This window comes from Antedon bifida, chromosome 2 (assembly GCF_963402885.1).
Source record: "Antedon bifida chromosome 2, ecAntBifi1.1, whole genome shotgun sequence".
In the NCBI taxonomy this organism is placed as follows: Eukaryota; Metazoa; Echinodermata; class Crinoidea; order Comatulida; family Antedonidae; genus Antedon; species Antedon bifida.
In genome coordinates, this window is record NC_136227.1 from 15,434,634 (window position 1) to 15,460,381 (window position 25,748).

Below are 25,748 nucleotides of genomic sequence, written 5' to 3' on the forward strand. Positions count from 1 at the left end.
CCAAATTCTGTTTTATTCCTAGAAGAGTTTATTGACAATTCACATTTACTGATATATGTTTATAATATAATAATTATCAAAACTTGTCTTCATTCATAACTTGTCTACGTTTCTTGTTTGTTACCATTATTCTGCTACACATATACAATTATTCTGCTACACATGTACAATTATTCTGCTACACATGTACCGTATTCTGCTACACATGTACCATATTCTGCTACACATGTACACTATTCTGCTACACAGGTACCGTATTCTGCTACACATGTACCATATTCTGCTACACAGGTACCGTATTCTGCTACACATGAACTGTATTTTGCTACTTGTACCATTATCAGCCAGATAACTTAACACAATTACATAAATTAAAACATCAATTACTTACGACTCTCAGAACGTCTGTGAATCCTTCTTCATTGTCACACCCTTTGTTTTTAAGAATCTACAAAATAATACAAACAATTCACATTTGATTATTAATATTATATGTACTATACAGTAGCTCCAATTTGAAGCTTGTTTCTCTCTATTTCCCATTCACATTTAAATTACATACCATATATGTACTCACTCAGTGCTTGAACGGAGCACTTATGGAAACTACTACCATCATAATGTATAATTTGTTAATTTTGACCTGTGCAAGTAAATTATAAAAATACTGCATACCCTAGACTAAGGCCTATATCATAAATTCATATGTAAAGTTTTCAGTATAGCTACAGCGGCAAAAATCTAATTTCCAAAATAAAGGCCTAGGTCTAGGGTAGGGTTAGTTTAGACAGGCCTACTACTAGTTCTACTTAACTAGAACCAGACCAGGCTCTGCTGTCTAGGCCTAGTAGCCTAAGTGTCTGGTTAGAAAGAAGATTTGGCAGCAACAGGTTTTACCGGTTTCCAAATATCAGCAAATATGCTATCATCTATAGACGTCACATGGAGTTTAAACTTAGGTAAAAATATGTTATGGGTGTAGTAACAGCTACAAACATAGAAGCTCTTTCTATCATCAAGACTCATTTTATTTTCTAGGCCTACGTAACTGTATGCTTACTGTTCTGTAGCAAGCTTGGCTTCTATCTTGTTGATTGATTGCTCGCAAAAATCATAACAAAAAACATGTGTAAAGGGTTATTTTAAGGTCATGTCACCGAGTCATAACAGAGAGGGCGGTACACAGCGGTTTTTTTCAGAGCCATATATATAAAGAGTTACGACATTGAATTATAGTCACGTGATATGCAGATCAATTTGTGTCAAACTTGTCTCCGTTATTGCATGTAAAGTATAGGAGCAAGAAAATACTTTAAACTTGTTCTTATATTTAAAAAAATGTAATTGCACATTTTACGGTGAAATATCGATGTGCACAGCGTACAGAAGTACTTGCGGCAAAGAATATTGCGCGCGCGTGCGCTAGTACATTATAAAGTTCGATTGATTGATTATGGAACGAAACATCCCATAACTACGTCCTATTAATAACAATTATGTTAATATTTTCAATTCATAATACATGCTTTAATGACTAAATAAAATAATAAAGTGTCGTGGATATATTTGTTAATATATTGAATAGGGTATGAACAATATTAAAATAATAAAGGCAAATTATTACAAATGAAATGATGAACGAGTCTCTGAAAGTTTGTGTCAAAAACACACAGAGGGGTGAATTTGTGTGTTTTTTGTATTGGTTCATGTTTTGATGTATCCTGACTTGCATGTAGGCCCTAGCATTTATTCTTTTGTTATTATAGACACAATATATAAATGTTACCAAATTAATACCATTAATAAAATTAATTACTAAAATAAAAACGGAATATAAGCGTTATTTCATAGACAAAAAAATCTAAAAATAATGCATGAACAATAGGGAAACGCTATACAAAAGAGACGCGCGCGCCCTCAGCGTGCGAATTCTTTGACACAAAAATGGCTTCTAATTTTCAATGTCGTAACTCTTTATATATATGGCTCTGGTTTTTTTCAGAGCCATATATATAAAGAGTTACGACATTGGATTATAGTCACGTGATATGCAGATCAATTTGTGTCAAACTTGTCTCCGTTATTGCATGTAAAGTATAGGAGCAAGAAAATACTTTATAAAAAATGTAATTGCACATTTTACGGTGAAATATCGACGTGCACAGCGTACAGAAGTACTTGTGCCAAAGAATATTGCGCGCGCGTGAGCAAGTACATTATAAAGTTCGATTGATTGATTTTGGAACGAAACATCCCATAACTACGTCCTATTAATAACAATTATGTATTATTTTCAATCCATAATGCATGCTTTGATGACTAAATAAAATAATAAAGTGTCGTGGATATATTTGTTAATATATTGAATAGGGTATGAACAATATTAAAATAATAAAGGCAAATTATTACAAATGAAATGATGAACGAGTCTCTGAAAGTTTGTGTCAAAAACACACAGAGAGCCATATACTGTATAAAAAGAGGGGTGAATTTGTGTGTTTTTTGTATTGATTCATGCTTTGATGTATCCTGACTTGCATGTAGGCCCTAGCATTTATTCTTTTGTTATTATAGACACAATATATATATGTTACCAAATTAATACCATTAATAAAATTAAATACTAAAATAAAAACGGAATATAAGCGTTATTTCATAGACAAAAAAATCTAAAAATAATGCATGAACTATAGGAAAACGCTATACAAAAGAGACGCGCGCGCCCTCAGCGTGCGAATTCTTTGACACAAAAATGGCTTCTAATTTTCAATGTCGTAACTCTTTATATATATGGCTCTGGTTTTTTTATTTTTTTATTAGGAGGAGCTGAGCTGATCTTTGTTAGGAGGAGCTACCTGAGGCACTTTATAGGTGGCGCGCGGCTGTGTTTTTGAAAAAAAAAAGAAACTGTTGGTTTTGGGGAAGTGAGAGGAGGCGCACCTATCAAAATGACAACTATTTTGATGGAAAAAAGCAATAATTACATTCCAGTAGGCAAAACAGTAAGACATAATAATGGTATAGTCCATACAAGTCGAGGTGGCCGAAAACGGCACCTGATCCTACTAAATTAATGCAATTACTAGGCGGCGCCTAGCTAGGCTAGGCTAGGTACAAGCAATGTAGGATAATGCAGGTCAGGTGCAATAAATCTACGCCTAGGCTAGCCTAGCCTTTGCCCTGCCCCTACTAGTAGGCCCTAGGCCTAGCCTAGACCTACTAGGTAGGTAGGCCGGTTATCAGACGATCGGGCCCACTTCAAGACGATCGGGGCCAAATCGTGAGACGATTGGGCCCATTAAGAGTGAAAGACGATCGGGCCCAGAGACCATCGGGTCCAGACGACCGGGCCCAACATACAAGACGATCGGGCCCAAAATATCCTCGGAAAATTTTTAAAAATAATACGCGATTACAAACAACACAATAATAACAATCAAAATCAATCACATTTATTCATAAATCAAGAGTATTGGTAAGAAATTCTTAAAACCAGTTGTGTTAAGTAGGGGAAAATTATGATAAAATCAGAAAAAAACTAATTAACCTTTTTAATTAAAATCTTAATTACGCAAGAAAAGCACGTTGACACTAGCACTAGGAATAAAAAATTATGAAATGTGGCACCTTATTTTATATAACACAAAAGACTATCGGGCCCAACGCTAAGACGATCGGGACCAACTGGTAAGACGATCGGGCCCAACATGGTTCTGAAACACTGGATGATCGGGCCCAACTGGTATGACGATCGGGCCCAACGCTGAAGACGATCGGGACCATTTTTTCTGGTCCCGATCGTCTGTTCCCCGGTAGGCCTGGGTAGGATATTATTAGGCCTAACCTAAGTCTAGGCTGTCTATTTGCTGCCCGATCATCTTGTTGGGCCCAGAAAACGTGGTCCTGATCGTCTTCAGCGTTTGGCCCGACCCCAATCGTCTCATGCGTTGGCCCGATCGTCTCATGGGTAGCGGGACGATTCGGCCCTGAGACGCTTCGGCCCGGGACGATTCGGCCCGGGACGATTCAGCCCGGGACGATTCGGCACACTTACATTTATCGGCTTTGATATGCATTTTAATATAAGCATAAAATAAGCTTTTTTCCCCAAACTTTATTTTCAGAGAGACTATGGGGTAGCACTACTAGGGATAAAGATGCAATAAAGCAAACATTTTGAAAACATTGTCGAAAATGATCATATTTTAGTCACGCGAACGATGTAAACAAGTTACGCCTTCTGTTGGCCGCTTGGCGAATGCACGAAATAAACAAGGTTTTCGAAGTAATAAATTGAATATAAAATTACGTTGTTTTAGTAATTTATTCTATATTATATCAACTTTGTCAATATCAATAAAATACGGATTGTTAAACACCTTTAAAAACTTGATAAATACCAAAAAAAATGAATATGAATTTGGTCTAAAGTGAGACGTTTCGGCCCACTAAGTGGGATGTTTCGGCCCAAAAGTGGGCCGAATCGTCCCTGAATCGTCTCATGTGTTAGGAACCATTTTGGTCTCTATCGTCTCACTTGCTGGGCCTGATCGTATTAGCGCAGGGCCCATTTCAATTTATTTTACAGGTGGTTTCAAAAAGTTTGTGAATATGTGCTCTTGAAAATCATTGTAAAAATGTTATTTCTGGAAAAAATATCAGAAATTAATAGTTAAAATAGTTTATAATTAGTAATAGAGTATTTATTACCAAAGAGACGTTCTTTCTATGCCTACAAGTACAATACAAGTGAATATACTAGAGTACATGTTTTAGGGTAGGCCTATTATAAACTGATGTGTTGATTGAGGAATGAATCTACAGTACCATAGCTTATTGACAAGATATAATATGGATAGAAGAATGAGTGTTATCCATTTAAGTGTAGCATGAAAGCAAACATTTTAAATTATTATAACATATTTAATTGTTATAATAATGTTAATTAATACTTCAGGTTACTATAACTAACAGTGGGGGAAAAAATACCCGGAATGTCGAATTAGGAATAAGTAACCAACTTCACAACGCTTTAGGCCTAAGCTTTTTGGGCTATCCTGCAAAATCTTTTATGTATTATTTGTAATGTCAGTAATTTATGTTATCACTTTCTTTTGTATGTATTTTTTATGATGATTTTCCTAATAAATTGAAATCAAATCAGACCGACTACACTTTTCTGCAAGCCTGGGCCTAGTACTTAGTAGGCAGGCCTGTCTAGGCTATAATAGTAGTAGGGCCAAATAACCATTTAAATTTTCCGGGGCCTAGCTAGGCTAGGTCACAGGTGGTTATATGTTTATAAAAATTTGTTTGTACAAATTTACCATTTTGCTATTTTTTTTTTCAGATTATTACTAAATCTAGGCCTAGATGCATTCCACCCCAAGTTAAAAAGAAACCAGCATGTCGTTTCAAAAAGGTAAAGGAAGATGCTGTTGATATTCTCTCTGTCATGCATAGTAGGCCTATTTTAGTAGACCTGAAGTGAACATTCTGACACTTGGCCAGTTATTCATTAGGGTATTAAAAACATGGAATGAAATGGTTGCCCACACATTGGCTGGTTAATTTACTAATTCCATCTGTGTAAGCTGTTCTTTAAGTCAGTAGATTGTTTAAAAATAATACGTACATGTGCAATGTTTCAATAAGTCTTCATCTGGCAACTGACTAGATGTTAGTGGTTGCTAGGAGTACTGTAGCTTTGCTAGTTGTAGATTAGCGCCCCCTAAAAAGGCAAAGAACTTCGGAAAATCACAGACTAAGGTTACAAATAGTCATTGCCAGACTTCTTAAAAACAAGTTGAAACGTCACACACGTATGTATTCATGAATGGTTTAACGTAAAGAATTATATATACAGAATAATTACTATTAGATCCTTCAAAATGAAGCACATCCTCTTTTCAATACATATTAATTAGGCCTCAAAGCTCCAAATGAATTCTTCAGAAAGACATGTACTAAGCGCTACAGAAAATAATTTATTCTGAAAGCTGTAAGACTTTACAACAATTACTGTTAGCAGATAGTATTGTGCAATTTGTATACATGTGTATTTTAAACATTTGTTTTAAATGTTTGTCTACATTTCTGTCACTGTAATTTCAGGGGTTAATGGTGTGGATACATGATGAAAAAGAGGTTTGGGTTCCAGCGTGTGTTAATTCATGTTTTAGTGATGGCAAGATTATAATCACTAAATCTAATGGCCAGGTAAGAGGTTTGGGTTCCAGCATGTGTTAATTCATGTTTTAGTGATGGCAAGATTATAGTCACTAAATCTAATGGCTAGGTAAGAGGTTTGGGTTCCAGCGTGTGTTAATTCATGTTTTAGTGATGGCAAGATTATAATCACTAAATCTAATGGCCAGGTAAGAGGTTTGGGTTCCAGCATGTGTTAATTCATGTTTTAGTGATGGCAAGATTATAGTCACTAAATCTAATGGCTAGGTAAGAGGTTTGGGTTCCAGCGTGTGTTAATTCATGTTTTAGTGATGGCAAGAGTATAGTCACTAAATCTAATGGCTAGGTAAGAGGTTTGGGTTCCAGCATGTGTTAATTCATGTTTTGGTGATGGCAAGATTATAGTCACTAAATCTAATGGCCAGGTAAGAGCTTTGGGTTCCAGCATGTGTTAATTCATGCTTTAGTGATGGCAAGATTATAGTCAATAAATCTAATGGCCAGGTAAGAGGTTTGGGTTCCAGCGTGTGTTAATTCATGTTTTAGTGATGGCAAGATTATAATCACTAAATCTAATGGCCAGGTAAGAGCTTTGGGTTCCAGCCTGTGTTAATTCATGTTTTAGTGATGGCAAGATTATAGTCATCAATAAATCTAATGGCTAGGTAAGAGGTTTGGGTTCCAGCATGTGTTAATTCATGTTTTAGTGATGGCAAGATTATAGTCACTAAATCTAATGGCTAGGTAAGAGGTTTGGGTTCCAGCGTGTGTTAATTCATGTCTTAGTGATGGCAAGATTATAGTCACTAAATCTAATGGCCAGGTAAGAGGTTTGGGTTCCAGCATGTGTTAATTCATGTTTTAGTGATGGCAAGATTATAGTCACTAAATCTAATGGCCAGGTAAGAGGTTTGGGTTCCAGCATGTGTTAATTCATGTCTTAGTGATGGCAAGATTATAGTCACTAAATCTAATGGCTGGGTAGTAAGAGGTTTGGGTTCCAGCGTGTATTAATTCATGTTTTAGTGATGGCAAGATTATAGACACAAAATATAATTGTGAGGTAAGGATGGGAAGGAAGCATACCATCTATGTCAACAACCCAACCTTGCTACTAAGTATTCTATATAATATATTTTAAATATTGCTTGTAACTTTATTGTCTAGGAGGTTGTGATATGTGGTCATGCTGCTCATGCAGATTGGATCAATACAGATGATCTTGTTTTGCTTAATCCTCTCTCAGAACCTGCTGGTAAGTGAATTAATAGTAGACACATGTTTTAATGGTTGTTAATAATATACAGGTCTTCCTCCGATTAAAGACCCCTTTAATTAAAAGCTCAATCTAATTTAAATCTTTTACCATTAGCTGCTGCCTCCCTCTAATTAGAGATCAGAGACCACAATTTGGATGAATCCAACTGAACAATTTCCTTCAAATTTCCCTGCAATTAAAGACCACTTTAAAATAAAATGTTATAATTACAGTATTAATACATTTTTAGAGTAGAACAGCGGATGTTTTCTGTTCATAGTGCTGAACTGTTTACGTGAGCGGTAGTTAGCTGGTAGATACCACACTCAGGCTGGTAGATACCACACTCAGACTGGCAACACACTTGTTACTTAACCTAATGTTTTCTGTTCATAGTGCTGAACTGTTTATGTGAGCAGTACTTAGCTGGTAGATACCACACTCTGGCTGGCAACACACTTGTTACTTAACCTAATGTTTTCTGTTCATAGTGATGAACTGTTTATGTGAGCGGTACTTAGCTGGTAGATACTACACTCAGACTGGCAACACACTTGTTACTTAACCTAATATTTTTTTGTTCATAGTGCTGAACTGTTTACGTGAGCGGTACTTAGCTGGTAGATACCACACTCAGACTGGCAACACACTTGTTACTTTGAATCCTTTCAAAGAAACTGGACATTTTGATGTTCATATGATTCATCGTTACCATAGTAATCAAAAGGTAAACAACGATTTGCTAGTATACTATTGATTTTCAGGAAAATTGATATGTTGGTGACATCACTATTAAAATCTTGACTTCACTTTAATCTTCAAATAATATTGGGCAAAAATATTAATATGTCCTCAGTTGCACTTAGAAGTGAGAACTTAGAGATATATGCTGAGCTTCCCTGAAAAGATAATTGTTTTGCTGAATATGCCATTTTATGTCACATAATACTGTAGTTATTCACTTTTTGACCAAAAATTGAAAAAAAAAACATTATTTACCTGAAAAACTGTACTTTTTTAACAGTCACGTTTTCTGTCGGAAAATGGGATTTTGGTTAAATTTAACCATTAATTTTGTCTTTTTTTAAAGTAAACCACTATGGCTGGTATTCATGAAAGGGGACTAACTTTAGTCCTGGACTATCTCTGGATTTAGTCCTGGACTATTTTGAAATGGTATTCATGAAAGGGGACTATCTTTAGTCCTGGACTAAACCTGGACTAAAACCGGCAAAAGATAGTCCACCCAAGTAGTAGGGTAGGAAGGAGGGGTTACCGTGCACCCCCATGATGTATTTTTTTAATGTACATTTTTGTAATCCTTATAATATATATAATTAACATTTTTTGATGTTCCCAAGACGAAATATTGTCCCATGGGGTTTTTTGGGGGCCATTTTGGTGGCCATCTTGGATTTATCAAAATCCCAAATATAGACGGTACTCGACAAAGAGTGATCATAGAGGTCTGATTTTGGTCTTAAATTGTTCAGAATATGCACATTTCTATGTACTATAATGAAAAGTTTTCGTTCAAAATGGCCGGAAATGCCACTTTTGACCTTTGACCTTGTTTTTACATAAGGGTCATATCTCGGTAACCCCTGGTCATAAAGATTTTATTTTTGTCATAAATTGTTCAGAATATCCATATTTATATTAGCTTTAATGAAACATATTTTTGAAATTTGGCGGGAAATATCACTTTTGACCTTTGACATTATTGCACGACGATTTTCACAATAATTTTGACTATTTTTGTATTTGTTCTATATCTTGACAACCAGTGGTCATAGAGGTTTGATTTTGGTCTTAATTTGTTCAGAATATGCATATTTCTATGTACTATAATGAAAGGTTTTCGTTCAAAATGGCCGGAAATGCCACTTTTTGACCTTTGACCTTGTTGTTACATAAGGGTCATATCTCGGTAACCACTGGTCATAAAGATTTTATTTTTGTCGTAAATTGTTCAAAATATCCATATTTATATAAGCTTTAATGAAACATATTTTTGAAATTTGGCAGGAAATATCACTTTTGACCTTTGACATTATTGCATGACGATTTTCACAATAATTTAGACTGTTTTTGTATTCGCTCTATATCTTGACAACCAGTGGTCATATAGGTTTGATTTTGGTCTTATATTGTTCAGAATATGCACTTTCCTATGTACTATAATAAAATATTTTCATACAAAATGGCCAGAAATACAACTTTTGACCTTTGACCTTGTTTTCACCTGAGGGTCATATCTCGGTAACCCTTGGTCATAAAGATTCTATTTTTGTCTATTTTTTTTCAGAATATCCATATTTATATAAGCTTTAATGAAACATATTTTTGAAATTTGGCGGGAAATATCACTTTTGACCTTTGACATTATTACACGACGATTTTCACAATAATTTATACTATTTTTATATTCGTTCTATATCTTGACAACCAGTGGTCATAGAGGTTTGATTTTTAAAGTAAACCACTATATTTGTTTGTTTTTTATTTCTTTAAAATGAATAACTTTATTAAAACAGCAAAATAGCTTGATTTTATTAATCCTCATTTTCATGTTTTTTTGGGGAATATACATCTTTATTTTATATTATATATTTTATCAGGCACACCCACCACATGTATTTAGAGTTGCAGAAATAGCATTGTGTAATCTTACTAGAAGACTAGGTAAGATTAATCAGTCAATAATTGTCAGCGGTGAAAGTGGTTCTGGAAAGGTAATTCAACAATTTCAGTTTTACGTTTCTTTTCACCAATGTAATCAAAGTCAATTTTTTACCTTTAAAACCATTTCTTGTTTATTTTGATAATACAGAGGACATGGACAAGTAATAAAGAGTGCTATCATTTGTTTGACACTGTTACAAAATCTTAGACATCAGCATTTATTGAATGTCACTAAATGCTTGCCAGACGTGCAAAGAGGGAATGTTGGCAACCCATTTTCACAAAGGCAGTTTAGTCAATATTTTTTTTGAGCATACAAAAACGTTTGTTATTCTCTGTTATTTGCTGTAATTACAAATTAATTATTGTTTTATTACAGACATGGAATGCAAGATGTTTACTAAAATATCTGACAACAGTGGCAGTATGTAACCCTGGGTATGAAAAATAAACACATTTAATTTAATATCAATAGAAAACATTACAATATCTGACACCAGTGGCAGTATGTAACCCTGGGTATGAAAAATAAACACATTTAATTTAATATCATTAGAAAACATTGACTCATGTGTGTAAAATTACAGTTTTTATTTCATCGTAATCATAGATTTGTCTCTGTTTTGTTACTTTTTTGTTATAACTTGTTGTCTTTTTTGTTCATAGTGGTTTTACGCCATCACCAGCAGATTGCATTGAACGTAGAATATTAGACTCAAATCCTATTCTTGAAGCATTTGGTAATTATTATGTTTATCTTTAATAAAGTACAGTAAGATACACATGTCATTCTCAAATGTAAAAACATCTATGTACTGTTATGGTCCTAAGAAAGATTGCTAGAAGTTGGACCTTTATTTTTGTTAAATATACAAAATCAGCATTTTTAAATCATATCAATATATCAAATTTTCTATATTCATCATCATTATCATCAACAGATAAAGAAAAAAATAGAGTAAGATTAAGAACAGTCGATAAAGAGATGAGAACCAAATAAAAATGAGCTTAATGATAGTGTACCATTAAAATTACAAGAAAACCAGGGAAGAGTTAAATTGTAATTTAACTCTTCCCTGAGAAAACTGAAATATAAAAGTCAACAAGTATCATACTGATTTAAAAATAAATAAATAAAGCTACACCTAACCTAAAATTGATTAACGCTTTATATAAAATGAAATTTAAAATGATAATTTAAAGCAGTTTGTGTACTGATTTTACATTTTGTAATTCTAGCATAATCTTTAACCTTCAGTCATGGTGCCAAAATCCTTTAAACTCCTAATATATAGGCTAAAACCGTTGATCAGCAGTGGGGAACTTACAGTATGTTCTAAATATGAATTTGGTGAGATTTTATGCTCAAATTTAATTTTTGGCAGATTTGGTATCATTAAGACTAGTAGAATTAATTGCAATTGATGGCAATATTTGATGGCCTGCACCAGTATATATATATACAGTAATATTAATCTTTTGCCACCCAGTACCCTACACCTCCCTACAACTCCATCTCTGTTAGACAACTATTATTTCATTTTCTTAGGCAATGCTAGCACATCCAGGAATCACAATAGTAGCCGCTTTGGAAAGTACATTCAGCTACAATTCAGTCTGTAAGTTTCATACATTATTTTTATTTGTCAACGTTCAACCAACATACTGTATACAGGCCATGCATTTTGAGTTTCTACATATATGCCATTTTGTGTGTCATAGCAGGGAAGAATGAAATTACACACAAGAGGAATTCTTATTTTAACTTTCCAATTTTGTTTTCAGTGGAAATCATGTTGTTGGTGCTTCTATTCAGACATATCTTCTTGAGAAAACTAGAGTTGTTTATCAATGTGATGGTTCCAGGAATTTTCACATCTTTTACCAAGTTAGTATTAGTTATGTTTCATTTTTGTGTACCTTTAAACCAGATAACCAACTGTTTAACTTAACTGCTGGAAACTGTGATACATTTGCATATTTTCTGCAGGTTAGAGAAAACCCTGAAATTTATTTCTGTTGCCATGTTTCTAAAGTGAGTAGGCTAATAGCAAACATATGTCAGGAATAATACCCTTTGGTTGTAATCAGGTTGTTAAAATTCTACTGATATTCACAGGGGCCTGTTCTATTATACCCTTTGGTTGTAATCAGGTTGTTAAAATTCTACTGATATTCACAGGGGCTTGTTCTATTATACCCTTTGGTTGTAATCAGGTTGTTAACATTCTACTGATATTCACAGCGGCCTGTTCTATTATACCCTTTGGTTGTATAAATCAGGTTGTTAAAATTCTACTGATATTCACAGGGGCCTGTTCTATTATACCTTTTGGTTGTAATCAGGTTGTTAAAATTCTACTGATATTCACAGGGGCTTGTTCTATTATACCCTTTGGTTGTAATCAGGTTGTTAACATTCTACTGATATTCACAGCGGCCTGTTCTATTATACCCTTTGGTTGTATAAATCAGGTTGTTAAAATTCTACTGATATTCACAGGGGCCTGTTCTATTATACCCTTTGGTTGTATAAATCAGGTTGTTAAAATTCTACTGATATTCACAGGGGCCTGTTCTATTATACCCTTTGGTTGTAATCAGGTTGTTAAAATTCTACTGATATTCACAGGGGCCTGTTCTATTATACCCTTTGGTTGTAATCAGGTTGTTAACATTCTACTGATATTCACAGGGGCCTGTTCTATTATACCCTTTGGTTGTAATCAGGTTGTTAACATTCTACTGATATTCACAGCGGCCTGTTCTATTATACCCTTTGGTTGTAATCAGGTTGTTAAAATTCTACTGATATTCACAGGAGCCTGTTCTATTATACCCTTTGGTTGTAATCAGGTTGTTAAAATTCTACTGATATTCACAGGGGCCTGTTCTATTATACCCTTTGGTTGTAATCAGGTTGTTAAAATTCAACTGATATTCACAGGGGCCTGTTCTATTATACCCTTTGGTTGTAATCAGGTTGTCCAAATTCTACTGATATTCACAGGGGCCTGTTCTATTATACCCTTTGGTTGTAATCAGGTTGTTAAAATTCTACTGATATTCACAGGGGCCTGTTCTATTATACCCTTTGGTTGTAATCAGGTTGTTAAAATTATACTGATATTCACAGGGGCCTGTTCTATTATACCCTTTGGTTGTAATCAGGTTGTTAAAATTCTACTGATATTCACAGGGGCCTGTTCTATTATACCCTTTGGTTGTAATCAGGTTGTTAAAATTCTACTGATATTCACAGGGGCCTGTTCTATTATACCCTTTGGTTGTAATCAGGTTGTTAAAATTCTACTGATATTCACAGGGGCCTGTTCTATTATACCCTTTGGTTGTAATCAGGTTGTGAAAATTCTACTGATATTCACAGGGGCCTGTTCTATTATACCCTTTGGTTGTAATCAGGTTGTCCAAATTCTACTGATATTCACAGGGGCCTGTTCTATTATACCCTTTGGTTGTAATCAGGTTGTTAAAATTCTACTGATATTCACAGGGGCCTGTTCTATTATACCCTTTGGTTGTAATCAGGTTGTCCAAATTCTACTGATATTCACAGGGGCCTGTTCTATTATACCCTTTGGTTGTAATCAGGTTGTCCAAATTCTACTGATATTCACAGGGGCCTGTTCTATTATACCCTTTGGTTGTAATCAGGTTGTCCAAATTCTACTGATATTCACAGGGGCCTGTTCTATTATACCCTTTGGTTGTAATCAGGTTGTCCAAATTCTACTGATATTCACAGGGGCCTGTTCTATTATACCCTTTGGTTGTAATCAGGTTGTACAAATTCTACTGATATTCACAGGGGCCTGTTCTATTATACCCTTTGGTTGTAATCAGGTTGTTAAAATTATATTGATATTCACAGGGGCCTGTTCTATTATACCCTTTGGTTGTAATCAGGTTGTCCAAATTCTACTGATATTCACAGGGGCCTGTTCTATTATACCCTTTGGTTGTAATCAGGTTGTTAAAGTTCTACTGATATTCACAGGGGCCTGTTCTATTATACCCTTTGCTTGTAATCAGGTTGTTAAAATTCTACTGATATTCACAGGGGCCTGTTCTATTATACCCTTTGCTTGTAATCAGGTTGTTAAAATTCTACTGATATTCAAAGGGGCCTGTTCTATTATACCCTTTGGTTGTAATCAGGTTGTTAAAATTCTACTGATATTCAAAGGGGCCTGTTCTATTATACCCTTTGGTTGTAATCAGGTTGTTAAAATTCTACTGATATTCACAGGGGCCTGTTCTATTATACCCTTTGGTTGTAATCAGGTTGTTAAAATTCTACTGATATTCACAGGGGCCTGTTTTTTTGTTTGTACTGCGCATTTGTGCTTTGTCCTGGTATTTAACTGACCGCACACCTGTTTGAAAGTATCGAAGCGTGACGGTTTTTTTTCACAAACTTGAGGTTGCACTAATGATAGCGCCCCCAACTGTACAATGACAATACTTCTCCTGTGATTTCACAAGGTTCGCGTGTGAATATTAAAACATGTAATAAGTCTGGAGATCAATGTAGGCAGATGTGAAAAGGATCTTTCTGGTACTGATATTAAACATCTTGAAACAAAATTGTCACTTTGTAATATTGTGCAATATAGGGCAAGAAAGCACTCACTCTACTCATTTTATAAAAGCATGAAATATATTATTAGTTTATATTATTCTCATTATTAGTCTTTTTAATAATATCATTAACATTTCTTTCAAATTATCATAGATGCTGTTTGGCGCAAATGAAAGGGAAATGAGGAACTGGTTACTAGGAAATGTATTGAGTTCAGACAACTTAAACTATGTGCCACTAAACCATTCAGAAGATGCATGTAATCAAAAGGATAAACAGGATTTTATAGTAACAAAGCAAGCAATGTCTAATGTTGGACTTAGCAAGTCAAAGCAACAAGAATTATTTAAAGTAAGAAACTTTTACTTAATTAGTTAGTAAGCAATGTCTAATGTTGGACTTAGCAGGTCACAGCAACAAGAATTATTTAAAGTAAGAAACTTTTACTTAATTAGTTAGTAAGCAATGTCTAATGTTGGACTTAGCAGGTCACAGCAACAAGAATTATTTAAAGTAAGAAACTTTTACTTAATTAGTTAGTAAGCAATGTCTAATCTTGGACTTAGCAGGTCACAGCAACAAGAATTATTTAAAGTAAGACACTTTTACTTAATTAGTTAATAAGCAATGTCTAATCTTGGACTTAGCAGGTCACAGCAACAAGAATTATTTAAAGTAAGAAACTTTTACTTAATTAGTTAGTAAGCAATGTCTAATGTTGGACTTAGCAGGTCACAGCAACAAGAATTATTTAAAGTAAGAAACTTTTACTTAATTAGTTAGTAAGCAATGTCTAATGTTGGACTTAGCAGGTCACAGCAACAAGAATTATTTAAAGTAAGAAACTTTTACTTAATTAGTTAATAAGCAATGTCTAATGTTTGACTTACCAGGTCACAGCAACAAGAATTATTTAAAGTAAGAAACTTTTACTTAATTAGTTAGTAAGCAATGTCTAATTTTGGACTTAGCAGGTCACAGCAACAAGAATTATTTAAGGTAAGAAACTTTTACATAATTAGAACTGGTTACTTAATAAACATTGTTTTACCAGGGAAGAGTGAATTCACTGGTAAAACATGGTTAAACTTAGTGGTGATATTATTAGTAGAACCTGAACCAAAGCAATGTGTTTAGATGCCTTGGTTGAACTAATCCAGCACATGTGGACAGTAAACATCAGTGAACTTTTACCTAGTTTTTACAATCATGATAGTATATTGATTCAAAACAACTTTTACAAATGTATGGTTTGCCTTTAATGAAAAACCAAATGGTAGTATATAAATAAGTGTTTTAATAGACTGTGGTGTTTTTTATACATAAATCTAATAGTAATGTTATAATTCTATTTTTTGAATTATTGAATTGAATTTGAAATGTGTTTATTTGTAGGTTCTAATTGGTATACTTCATCTTGGAAATGTAGAGTTTATTAGTGATGATGATGTTACTGGACCATGTGAAATTGATTCTGAAAAACAAGGTAAATGATATAAAGGTTATGCTGTTTAATTATTTTCTGTATTATACCAATAAAAAGATTGAATACAGTATTTAGTTTAGCTTAAAGTAGTTGCGACCTTTAAGATTGCATACAGTATTTATAGTTTAGCTTAAAGTAGTTGCGACCTTTAAGTTTGCATACAGTATTTATAGTTTAGCTTAAAGTAGTTGCGACCTTTAAGATTACATACAGTATTTATAGTTTAGCTTAAAGTAGTTGTGACCTTTAAGTTTGCATACAGTATTTATAGTTTAGCTTAAAGTAGTTGCGACCTTTAAGTTTGCATACAGTATTTATAGTTTAGCTTAAAGTAGTTGCGACCTTTAAGATTGCATACAGTATTTATAGTTTGCTTAAAGTACCTTTAAGTTTTAATAGATTATATTTATAATAAATTGGCGTTTATTTATGATTCAAAATATTCTATCAACAGTTTATATATCTTTTTAGTATTTTTTAAATTGTTTTTATTTCTACCATAATATAATATATGAGAAATAACTAAAAACAGACATAAGGAATAGCTTAATATTCTGATAGGTTGGCCAAAAAATATATAAAAAAATATCATTAATAATTATGTCATTTTAAAATCTTAAATAATCTTATTAATATTCTTCTCCATCTTCAAAAAATGTTGATAAAATATTTCAGCCAAAGAAAGATTTTCTAATTTACTAATTATTCAATATATCATATTGTTGTACTATTGATGTTGCTTCATCAGGAATTGACACCTCTGTTAATGCTGCTGCACAGTTACTTGGTCTTGATGTTGATGCCTTAACTAGATGTCTAGCATTCCGACAAATCACTGCATCTCACAAGCGTAGAAAGAGTGTCTTTATGAAACTTTGCTTAAAAGATGAATGTCACACAAGGAGAGATTGCCTTGCAAAGTTACTCTATGCCAGGTATTTTACAAACATTATAAGTATAATATTTGTTTGTAGTGAAAGGAACCTACTTACTCTTTTAAAATGATCTTGTACAGTATTTGCCTTTTTACTGACATGTTATACATTCAAAACAAACCAACAGAAGATGTTGTACATATCCAATAACTTTTATTTGCTTCCCCATATGCATGCTGGGCTGCACCAAGGTGAATTGCCCACAGCAAATCATACATACACCTTTAAACATTCACAAAAATAAAATAAACATACATTACATGCAAACTCTAATACATAGTCAATTTAATTTCATTTATTTTCTGCCTAATCTCTCTTGCTGTCATGGCCTGACTTCTTTCTGCCTAATTTCTTTCTTTGTCATGTAGTTAGTATGTAACAGGAGAAAATGTTTACATGCAAACGTTTTCAACCCTGCTTTGGTTTTACAAAAAAAACTAGCTTTGAAGACTGTGACTAAATTTATGTTTTAATGTTTCAGAGTTTTTGATTGGCTTGTTGGATTCATCAATGGCTGTACCATGGCCAGGAGTTGGGAGTCTTACATTGGTCTACTGGATGTCTACGGATTTGAAAGTTTTTCATTTAACAGTTTGGAGCAATTATGCATAAATTATGCAAATGAGAAGCTTCAGCAACATTTTGTGCACAACTTCCTCAAAGCAGAACAGGTATTCCAACAAACTTATTTTCTATATATAGAGTATGCTAGTATACAGTTGGTGCAACAGTGTTTTATTAGAGTGATAATATCAAGTTCTTTTATTAAAAAAAAAATGAAGAAAAATAATATGGCACTTCTTTTAGTTGATATCAAATGAATCTCGTAAAAAAAATATCAAAATACTAGTATAATAATTATAATACAATATAAAATAATTAAGATAACAATAATAATTAAAGTTTATGAGAATTATCATTCACTTTTGTTATCTAACAGTGATAATGATGAACCTTTATAAACATAATCATACTGCTGATTAAACAGCCATGTTTATATTATTCTAGGATGACTGTCAATCTGAGGGAATTCCATGGAAATTTGAAGACTTTACTGACAATAAAACATGTCTTGCTATTATTGAAGGCAACATCAGTATATTTGCACTTATGAATCAAGTAAGTGTTGCTATTCCACAGCAAAATACAAAAAATAATTTGTCATAGTTTTTCGCCAATTATGGTTGGAAAAGACCTGTATTCTGTAGTTTGTCTTTTTATTGAAAGATAAACTGCTGTAAAAAAAGATGTATTGAGAATTCGCCTTTCTCAATCGTAGTACAGTACCTCGTAAAATAATAATCCTTCCTATTTTGAATTAGACATTTTAAGAAACAGTGGTTTTTACCAGACAGGCATAGTTTGTCTTACAAACCATAGTTTGTCTTTCAATAAAAATAAACTGTAGTTTGTAAGAAGATAAACAATGGACTTTTGAGCCTAGTTTACACTAGAAAACCTGGTGCTGATGTACTTTTGCACCTCAAGCTTAACCCCAATTTAAAAATATTCACCTGCTGCACATCAGTGATGGTGAGTGACCTTATGCCTAGTGATTTCAAGTTGGGTGCAAAAGTACAGTAGCACCACAACCAGTTGCAAACTACAAGTTGTTGTGCTTAGTGGAGACTGTCCATCTAAGATCACAATCATGTTATTATGTCATTTACTTTCTATGAACTAATTTCAAGTTTATCTTGTTTATAGCAATGCAAGTTAAACAGACATTCAGATCCAAGTTCATTTTGTGAGTTTCTTCATGACACTATCAGCAGTGCAAACTTATCTCGTGCACATATGTCAGTGACATCACCAGCTTTTGTTGTACATCACTATGCAGAGAAAGTTACGTACCAAGTGGATGGTCTAATTGAAAAGAATAAGGTAATATACTTAAAACTGAAAGCCAGTTTTACAGTATATTCACATAAAAGTGGGGTAGGAGGTCATAAATAGCTTCTCAAAGCATTACAAATATGGAATAATGCATCTGCTTCGTTTAAACTCATTTCTCATAATCTTATAACTGAAAATAAAAGCCACAGGAAAATGTATCAATGGCTGTTTGTAGCTATAAGTAATGCTCTATCACCTATGTAAGAAGAGGATACACAATTTAAGTTGGAAAAGCTTTTGCTTTTGCTAAACTATTTTAGCTCATTTGTTCAAAACTTGTTGTGAGATCAAGGAGGAAGGACCAGACAATTTAATTATCAACTTTAGAATACAACATAGTGTATAGGAACAAATTAAAGGTTAGCCTGTCATTAATAAAAACAATGGTCAGCAGTCAAACAGTTTATATTTGTTTTATACAAAGATATTATATAACCGAAGGCTAGATGTCAAACTACAATGTTATCGCAGTTCAAAAGGTGATTCTTCATGGAGATGGAACCAACAAAATAGTGGCTTTCAATTGACCAATCAGATATGCCCTACGCAGTACGCACTGCTATACGCCTGTGTTGAGCCTATCTGCGTGAGAACGATATGCAACGCAGCGTGTTAAGCGTATAAACGCAAACTGATTCTATATGATCCTCGTATACAAAAAATGCTAGATTAACAAGAAATTATTCATTCCATTGCGATTAACAATATATTTAATTTTATAAATCTTTACTGTGCTTTGACAAGAATATGTGTTGTAATTCATGTTGTCTTAATGTATTATATTAGATTATTATTTTTTATATTAAATAATGTTTTTGAACACATTTACGGCCGCCATCTTGTTGGTTCCAACTCCTGTTTGAATCACTTTTCAGTATGGAGTACATGCTCTAGCCTTCGGCTTATTACATCTCTCTGGTTTTATATCAAAATAAGAATTGGTTCACTAACACAATTCTATTTAGAAAATGACTAGAGTGTTTCAACCTATTTAACCACACATCCTCTGCATTATTACAATTGCATCAAGTTAAGAACAATCAATTTACCATCTTGCCCTCCTGCCCTGTTGGGGCTTTTTTTTTCTGAGCATTCCTATAGTATTTACTTTGAATGGAAACCTTATATTGCTATTACATTATATTTGCTCATTAGATTTAATGTGCAGTGTACACAGGTGAATGTTCATTTACTAATTAATCTATTGTGTATCATTTGATGTTTTTAGGATGGTATTCCAGCAGAACTTGTAGATTTGCTTAGAATGAGCAGCAAGAAGTTTGTGCAACAACTAGTTGATGCTAATGTTACCAGTTTACAGGTGATTGATCTGGTCATTTGTTTTTAAACACCATAGTAACACTATACTAACACCATACTAACATCAAACTAACAATGTAGTGACTAACACTATACCATTGCTTTTTAAGTTCTGTCTTCATCAATGTTACATCATGAAACTTTTAAACAAAGAATAATGCCGAATAAATGTGTAATATTTATAATGCCATCTTGTCAGTTATGTCAATAGTTCTGTTTAACCTAAAATAGGTTAATTTTATGATTTTTTTTTCAGAGTCCAAGTAAAACAAAAGGCAAAAAGACTACTTTTACAGTGGTATCAAAATTTAAGGTACAGAATCCTGAAAATTGAAACTCATACAAACTTAATTTAGAATCTTGATGAATTTTAGTATGGAACATCAATTAAAAAAATACCTTTAAGACCGAGCTCTTGCTTTAGGAGTTAGATAGGTTTTTTGTTGCTTTGTTGTTGTTTTTGCTTTCTTGACCCTTTTTTTTTCTTGAAAGGGGAGAAACAGGGAAACAAGGACTTTTATGGGTTTTCCTCAGCATCCCTGTTTTTGTATATTGTTGATGTTTCGATATTTTGTTTCCTGTATATTATATTAATTATAATTTATCTGTAAATTGTTTTTATGATGCTGAAATAAATCAAATAAACATCTGCAAGATCACTCAAATTATTGCTTCCCAATTTTTTTTTTACTTCTGTTGAAAATGTAACTTATAATATATGCAAGATATTTAATTTTTTGATTATCAGACATATTTCCTCAATCCATTTTGTATTTACTTATACTTATTTTGGTTGATACCATTTAGTTTTTACATGTAATCTTCGGGGTAACAATCTAACAATTGTATCTTATATCTTAGAATTCATTGGACAGTCTTATGGCTACTTTACATGAAACAACACCTCACTACATCCGCTGTATCAAACCAAGTCTTGAGTGTCAACCAGACAGCTTTGATAACGTTCATGTTATAAATCAACTACGTGCTTGCGGTGTTCTTGAAACAATTCAGATTAGTGCAACAGGCTTCCCTACCAGGTCAGCTTACAGCTATTGTTTTGTGTTCTTTTTATACTAACAATGCACCCATCTATGACTGGTTGATACCCTTGTTAGTTAAGTTCACTTGAAACAATTCAGATTAGTGCAACAGGCTTCCCTACCAGGTCAGCTTACAGCTATTGTTGTGTGTTCTTTTTATACTAACAATGCACCCATCTATGACTGGTTGATACCCTAGTTAGTTAAGTTAACTTGAAACAATTCAGATTAGTGCAACAGGCTTCCCTACCAGGTCAGCTTACAGCTATTGTTTTGTGTTCGTTTTATACTAACAATGTACCCATCTATGACTGGTTGATACCCTAGTTAGTTAAGTTAACTTGAAACAATTGAGATCAGTGCAACAGGCTTCCCTACCAGGTCAGCTATACAGCTATTGTTTTGTGTTCGTTTTATACTAACAATGCACCCATCTATGACTGGTTGATACCCTTGTTAGTTAAGTTAACTTGAAACAACTCAGATTAGTCCAACGGGCTTCTTCCCTACCAGGTCAGGTTACAGCTATTTGTTTTCGATATTGAATAATTAAGCAAAAACTAAAATGGTTGTGTTGTAGTGTTTTTTTGTTGTTGTTTTTCTAAACATGTTACAACCTTCTTATTTGTTGTAATTTGTATTTTCCTGTATTTTTTACTATTACAATCCCAATTAAACAGCTTGCTCTAGGACTACATATATATATATATATATACTGAAAGATGAGGGCGTATCAATTTGATCTCTGATGCGTGTGCGTACAACTGAGGGACTAGTGCTGTACCGCCGTACCAGAACGATCCAATCGAGTTTGAACAATACCATGAAAGCCCCAGTGGTCTAATGGTTAGGACATCTGCATATCAAGCAGAAGGTTCCGGGTTTGAATCTTGGTGGGGGAGACTTTTTCTCATTCTCACAGATTTCCTCATCTTCATCGTTTCAAATTAATTAATTAAATTTCAGTATATCACCGTCCGGCCGATATAGAATTTATTCTGTGCCTGTGATGTTTATAATATATACTATATATATCCCTGTGCATACTGTACATGTTAAACACCTACACTTTCCAGTGTGTTGTTTGTTATATTTGATTCTCAACGATAACGACAATTTTCTTATAGAATGTTGTACAGTGATTTTCTTAAGAGGTATGAATTATTAATAATGTCAAACTCAGAAGATGTAAAAGATTTGGATACAAAAAGTAAATGTGCTGTTATTACGAATCTGGTTTTAGCTGAAGCAGACAAAGAAAATAAAATGAAAAGCTTTTTGTTTGGAAAAACAAAGATATTCCTAAGAGAGGGACAGGTACTTAAAAGTAGTTTAATAATAATTTAATTATTTTATATTTGCAGTAGAATAAGTTAAATTTTATTTGGTTTAAGTGAATATTTTATGGCAAAGGAATCATTAGCAATTATTTGACTTTATACGGTCATTTTTCGCCAAGGTAAGGTGAACTAGGCAGTATTATTACTTAGGCTAGCCAACCCAGCCAAGTCTACTTACACTTTGCTACATATTTTAATATAACAGATGTAATATTTAGTTCCTCGAGAAAAATATCATTCCCTCGGGGATGTCAATTTTTATATTTCACCTCTAAGCAGGCAATATCTGTATAATATAAACCTTTGCAGTAGAGCTAAATGAGTGTCGTAAAATAAACCTTTATTTTTAAAAATAGTGCTATAGTAATATTTTTGTAGTATAAGATAGGAAATTCACCAAAATTAACTAAATAATTATTTAAAATTGAGGCATTTTTCTTTTTAAAAAAAGTATATAAATATAAAAAAGAACAATTAATTTGACACAATTTAAAAAATACCATTCTATTAAAAATTATTACCCAGTTAAATGTGTGTAAGTCATTGAAAATCAGTAAAATTCCTATCTTATAACATTATGAAAAAGTTGTAGCACCAAATTATAATACTTTTAGCTTTTAGTTTTTAGCTTGTCAGTGTAAAAAAGTAAGTAAGAATCTGCATCATTGTATATTTATTATATTCCGTTATTTTTCATTTAGTTGGATAAACTTGAAGTTGCAAGATTGAAGGAATTCAATTTAAGTGCTGGTGTAATACAGATGTGGTGGAGGAAGATCCTGGCAACCAAAAGTAAACAAGAGGCAGCTGTTGTCATCATTCAAGCAGGTATTGATTGTAATAGTGTTTTGACAAATATCTTGCAGGCATCATGCTGTTACCAAACAAAGCCACTAATTGTCACTAATTAGAATTGATATGTTGTAGGTTTTAGAGGCTGGAAGGTGAGAGAAGATGTAAAGAGACAACATGAGGCAGCACGTGTCATACAGTATGCTATGATTGGATATTCAATTCGTTTACACCAACGCAAGTTAGATGAACAATCAAATGAATTGAATTCAGACGAGGTAGGCCTTTACTTAAAACTCGCAATTTTCTTTACTGAGAGATTGCCTGTGCTTGGTTCCGCCTCATTAAATGGTCAATCAGTTAATTTTCATGAAATATTCTCCGTATTCAAATCATAAACATTCAGTTTATGATTTTTAATCTAATATTTTTTTTTCTTGATACAATTTAATACAATTTAACATTTATTTTTACCAGTTTGCTGATTCTGATGTGCAAGAATGCAATGATGAACAATCACAACAAAACAATAGCATATTAACAGAAGGTATACTGTCAGCAGTATCACTGGATAATGAACCTCATGACAGTAACCTGTCAGTGATTAGTTCAAGCAATGGCACCAAAGAAATTGAAGACAAGAGAGATAAGTTTACCAGTAAAGGCACCAAAGAAGTTGAAGACAAGAGAGATAAGTTTACCAGTAAAGATAACAAAGAAATTGAAGACAATAGAGATAAGTTTACCAGTAAAGATAGCAAAGAAGTTGAAGACAAGAGAGATAAGTTTACCAGTAAAGATAGCAAAGAAGTTGAAGACAAGAGAGATAAGTTTACCAGTAAAGAAGTTGAAGATCAAGACAAGAGAGATAACTTTACCGATAAGAGCGTCAATGAAATTGAAGAACCAGAAAATGTAAATAACAATTATAGAATACAATTTCATGAAAACGGTAACCTGAACTGTAATAGTGGTAGAAGTGAAGGAAATACAATAGTAAACATTGAACAAAAGAAAGATGGGGATGAAATATCTCAAAAGAGCTCAAATGAACAATGTGGTACACATAAACCAATAGCTAGTGAGCACCAGAATGGTAGACGTGTTGAGGAGGAGCCTGTAAATCAAGGAACTACTACCATCATTAACAAGTTTGTGCAAGTTGCAACAACTCCTGCAGTTGATATAGCTTTTGGTATTGTGTTACTTGGTTTGCTGTATCATGGTCCAGTTAGGCTATAACCTTTAGTCTCAAACGCTGCAAAATGGTCTACTGTATGGTTCAAAGAAAAAATGAAGATCAATGACACAGAAAGAAAGATGTTCTCAGTCACGTAGTTTTGCTGTTTCAGATTGCAGTAATAGAATTTTCAATTGTTTATATATTTGTACCATCGTATACAAACAACAAGAATTCAGAGTCTTTATGGAGCTCTGTCATCTTTGATTTTGCTTTCATGCATGAGTAAACTTTATGAATATGAAATTATCCTAATATTAAATTTTATTATAAACAAATCATGTAAAACTAACAATATACTTTTAGTAAATAAAACTAATTCTCAGGAATATGATTTGTGATTTTCAGATTTCAATGTTGTGTTCTTTTTCTATTAAATTCTTTTTTACCCTATTGGTCACGTTGAGATTTAAAAGAAAATAAACAAACAAAAATACAATACAAAAAAGTTAACAATATTGTATATCATTTATTAAAATAAAATATGAAATATGTATTTATGTAGTAACTCTACAAATAAATGTATATTTTTGAAGTTTCAATCATCAGCAGTGATTAATGCATACACCACAACATTGTACTTTATCTTTACAAGACTTATCTTGATAAGTTTACAATTTTAGTCTTAGTAGCTTTTAATTTAGTAGATAAAGATAAAAAAAGATATACCAATGAAATATATTAAATTATGAATGTTAATGTTCAAGTGTTGCTAATAAATATACAGTGGGTTTACACATATTTCCCATGTGAAATTTTGGGTAAGCCACTAACACTAGCCATAGCCACCAAAGCACAAAATACTCATCGTAGACATGGACCATATATATACAAAAAAAACCCAGTTACAGAAAGTCCTACAACAGTCAATTACTTATTGCACAGTTCATCATAATATAACATATTTTTTCTAGAAAACATGAGTCAAGCCACGTCACGCTGTGGATGTGATTGACTGATT

General features: G+C 33.1%; 2 protein-coding genes across 2 annotated transcripts in view; one reads left to right on the plus strand and one right to left on the minus strand.

The window, feature by feature from the left end:
* LOC144835477 (uncharacterized) overlaps positions 1-25,748 on the minus strand; it is a 198,919-nt gene that overhangs the window by 120,393 nt on the left and 52,778 nt on the right. The gene's annotated exons all lie outside the window — the stretch shown is intronic.
* LOC144835059 (unconventional myosin-XIX-like) lies at positions 2,918-25,121 on the plus strand. Its single transcript, XM_078690076.1, has 23 exons — positions 2,918-3,002; positions 5,351-5,422; positions 6,115-6,219; positions 7,357-7,444; positions 8,035-8,174; positions 10,069-10,182; positions 10,512-10,570; positions 10,799-10,872; positions 11,682-11,751; positions 11,918-12,020; positions 14,889-15,086; positions 16,131-16,221; positions 16,970-17,156; positions 17,638-17,827; positions 18,165-18,275; positions 18,864-19,040; positions 20,281-20,373; positions 20,629-20,685; positions 21,234-21,412; positions 22,543-22,732; positions 23,457-23,583; positions 23,683-23,825; positions 24,025-25,121. The coding sequence occupies exons 1-23, from the start codon at positions 2,949-2,951 to the stop codon at positions 24,787-24,789; spliced, it is 3,387 nt and encodes a 1,128-aa protein (XP_078546202.1). The 5' UTR covers positions 2,918-2,948; the 3' UTR covers positions 24,790-25,121.